The 4,169-nt window shown below is 33.8% G+C and overlaps 1 protein-coding gene across 1 annotated transcript; it reads right to left on the bottom strand.

The window, feature by feature from the left end:
* Positions 1 to 1,770: 1,770 nt before the first annotated feature.
* On the bottom strand, positions 1,771 to 2,712 carry LOC100934180 (olfactory receptor 52E5-like). The gene has a single exon (XM_003766910.3). It carries the CDS (start codon positions 2,710 to 2,712, stop codon positions 1,771 to 1,773), a length of 942 nt encoding a protein of 313 aa, XP_003766958.1.
* Positions 2,713 to 4,169: the final 1,457 nt, after the last annotated feature.

Below are 4,169 nucleotides of genomic sequence, written 5' to 3'. Positions count from 1 at the left end.
TCTGTTGACCTAACAGCACAACTAACTAGGCATGAATACCAAAAGAGATTGAAAAGAAAGGAAAATGACTTATAAGTACAAAAATATTCATAGCAACTTTCTTCTCAGGATAAAAAAAATGAAAGTTGAAGGAATGCCCATCAATTGGATAATGGTTGAATAAAGTGCAGTGTGTATTTTTTGATGGAATAGTATTGTTTTCTATTAGGGTGGGAGATCAATGTTTTCTTACACAACATGACTTTTATTGGAGTGTTTTAAAAAAAAAGAAAAAATATGTAAATTGGAAACAAGCGCAAAAAATTCCTGGAAGAGCTCAAGAAGGATTTTAAATATTAAATAACACAGGAGTAAAAGTTAGGAAAATAAATTACAGTGGTTCAGGAAAAGAAGCACAAAAATTCACAGAAGAAAAGAATGTCTTAAAAATAGGATTGTCCAAATGGAAAAAACAAGGCTAAAACATTAACTGGAGAAATGAACTTAAAAAATAGAATTGCTAAATGAAAAAGGAAGTAGTAAAGCTCACTGAAGAAAATAATTCCTTAAAAATTAGAATTGGACAACTGGAAGAAAACCACTCCATAATCAATTTTGTCTTGATTTATTACCCACAGCCTTTCAAAGATTATTTGTTGGAATAATATTGTCTCCTTTCAGGCTTAGGAATATCTCTTTTTATTTTTATTTATTTATTTTTATTTTTATTTTTTTATTTAATAGCCTTTTATTTACAGGTTATATGTAACTTTACAGCATTAACAATTGCAAACCTCTTGTTCCAATTTTTCACCTCTTACCCCCCCACCCCCTCCCCTAGATGGCAGGGATGACCAGTAGATGTTAAATGTATTAAAATATAAATTATATACACAATAAGTATACATGACCAAAACGTTATTTTGCTGTACAAAAAGAATCAGACTCTGAAATATTGTACAATTAGCTTGTGAAGGAAATAAAAAATGCAGGTGGGCATAAATATAGGGATTGGGAATTCAATGTAATGGTTTTTAGTCATCTCCCAGAGTTCTTTCTCTGGGTGTAGCTGGTTCAGTTCATTACTGCTCCATTGGAAATGATTTGGTTGATCTCGTTGCTGAGGATGGCCAGGTCCATCAGAACTGGTCATTATATAGTATTGTTGTTGAAGTATATAATGGGAATATCTCTTTTTAAAGGACCAAAGAATCTAGTAAATAATATATTTTCTCTTTCTTGAAATCTCTCAGTTTAACCACATGTTTATTTATTACCTTCCTTTTTTTCTTAATTACATTTTTACAATTTATCTATTTTATCTCAGTTAAATATTTTATCCTACTTTCTTGCCAATGAATCTCAATCATTATTTCCATATGAAAAATTTCTCACATCAACTGCTTTGTTTTTCCAGTTTCACAACTTATACAGGAATGCTTTAACTCTTTTTCCTACTTGGAAAAGTTGCAAATATCCACTTAACAGTTTTTATACTGATAACTACTTTACAACTAGATCCATATTGTTTCATTTTTAAAACCTGAAATACATTATATCCTCAAAACCTGGGATACCCAAAATATCTTTATATTTCTTCACAATATACACTTGTATTTTAGAGACAACCTTTACTAGAATTAGCATGTGTCTGAGAATGTGTCCTCTACATTCAAAATTATTTTTTAAAGAATAATCATTCCTTTTTATTGATTCTTGTGCATCACTATTGTAATCTCTCTGAAAGTATAAAACTTGGAATAGATGGCACTATGTTTCTGAAGTTTAACATTAGAAACTTTTGGCATTAATTATTTTCAGCACACGCTCTCGGATCTGTTTGGTTCTCACTCCATAGATGATAGGATTGAGGGCAGGTGGAACAATCACATACAGATTGGCAAAAAAGATGTGGATGTAACCAGGGATAGTATGACCAAATCTATGTGTCAGAAAAGAGAAAAAGGCTGGGACATAGAAGATTAGAATAACAGAGACATGAGAGCCACAAGTGTTGAGAGCCTTGAACCGGGTATCCCAAGAAGGAAGGTAGAAAACAGCATGGAGGATCTTTATATAAGAAAAAACAATCACACAAATGTCAACAAATCCGACAGAAAAAGCAACCATTCCATATAAGATATTAACCTTGATATTGGCACAGCTTAAGCGAGCAATACCCATGTGCTCACAGTAAGTGTGGGGAATAATTCGAGTATTGCAGAAGGGCAGTCTCAGAATTAGAAATATGAATGGAGTGGCAAAGACCAAAGACCTTACTATAATGATGACTCCCAAGATAGCCAGTACTTTATTAGTAAGGATCATGGTGTACCTCAATGGGTTACAAATGGCCACGTAGCGGTCAATGGCCATAACTGTTAGCACCACAGACTCTAGACCAGTGCACATGTAAATAACATACATTTGGGTGACACAGGCACCAAACATTATCTCTTTTAGTTTAAACCAGAAGATGCCTAGCATCTTGGGGATTGTGGCAGTGGACAAACCTAGGTCAATGGTGGCCAACATAGCCAAGAAATAGAACATGGGCTGGTGAAGACTCCGTTCAGTCTGGATCACAAACAGGATGGTAATGTTTCCCATAGCTGCAATCAGATAGACAGCACAAAAGGGGAAGCCAATCCAGAAATGCAAATCTTCTAGGCCTGGGATCCCCAAGAGGAAAAAAGAGGATGGATGAAACTGAGTTTTGTTGGGAGAGGCCATACCAAGGAGCTTCTTGCAGGAAGGATAACTCCTTTTGTCAGAGTTGCTGATCCCCTTACATAATTTTCTTAGTTGTAGAAAAATAAAAAGATGCGTTTTCCAATTCTATAATGCAGATGAAGACACCTAGAGAGGAAAGTTAAATGGCATTAAATAGGCTCTGAATTGATGGAGAACTTCCAGATGAGGATCACGCATTCCATTGATATAAATCAGTTTACTAATTGATAATCACTATTTGTCTTAACAATAAGTTTATCCTGCAGAAGTATGAAGAAATGAGAGAAAAAAATATAAGCTGCCACAGATTTTCATTAATGGGAAGGACCAATTGTATCTTATACACTTACTATGTGACTTTTGGCAAGTCATTTAACCTATTAACCTATTTAACTCAGTTTCTTTTTCTGTAAAATAGAGATAATTATAGACTTGCATGCTGGGGCATTATGAGGATGAAATGAGATAATAAATATAAAGTGCTTGGCACAGTGCTTGACAAAGAGTAAGTGTTCTAGTCAAGATAGTATCTTGGGCAGAAACACTAGGAAAACAGATAAGAGAAGAGGGTCTAAGTTGATAGAAGATAAGGTAATGGTTGGAGTAAGTTAAAAAAGAACATTACTAAGATAAGGAGGGAGGGTGATGGGAGATAAAGTAGTGGGTGGGGTGGATAAAAAACACTGGAAGATTTGGGGGAGGGTCGATAGGAGATAAGCTAGTGGGAGGAGCAAAAAACATACTACCAAGGGCAGAGTGGAAAGAGAGAACAAAAGTATATTCAAGGAAGAAAATAGGATGGAGGGAAATACAGAGCTGATAATCATAATTGTTAATGTAAACATAAGCAAGTAGCAGAATGGATTAAAAAACAGAATCCTACAATATGTTGTTTAAAGAAATACAGTTGATACAGAGAGACACATATGAAGTAAAGGTGAAAGACTGGCATAGAATTTGTTATGCTTCAGTTGAAGTAAAAAAAAATACTTAAATAGTTCCATTTCAGAAAAAGAAATTAGACAATTCATTAATGAACTCCCTAAGAAAAATTCTCCAGGGCCAGATGGATTCACAAGTGAATTCTACTAAACATTTAAAGAACAATTAATTCAAATACTGTGTAAATTATATGGAAAAAATAAGTAAAGAAGATGTACTGCCAAATTCCTTCTATGACACAAATACCTAAACCAAGAAAGGCCAAAATAGAGAAAGAAAATTATAGACCAATCTCCCTAATGACTATTAGTGCAAAATGTTAAACAAAATATTAGCAAAGAGATTACAGCAACTTATCAGCAGTACAATACACTATGACCAAATGGGATTTATACCAAGAATGCAGGGCTGGCTCAATATAAGTAAAAATATTACCACAATCGACCCTATCAATAACAAAATCAACAGAAATCTCATAAAAATATCAAGAGACTCAGAAAAAGCTTTTAACAAAA

This window comes from Sarcophilus harrisii, chromosome 3, assembly GCF_902635505.1.
Source record: "Sarcophilus harrisii chromosome 3, mSarHar1.11, whole genome shotgun sequence".
In the NCBI taxonomy this organism is placed as follows: Eukaryota; Metazoa; Chordata; class Mammalia; order Dasyuromorphia; family Dasyuridae; genus Sarcophilus; species Sarcophilus harrisii.
The sequence above is the reverse complement of the archived record's forward strand: the minus strand, read 5'-3'. Positions and strand labels throughout refer to the sequence as shown.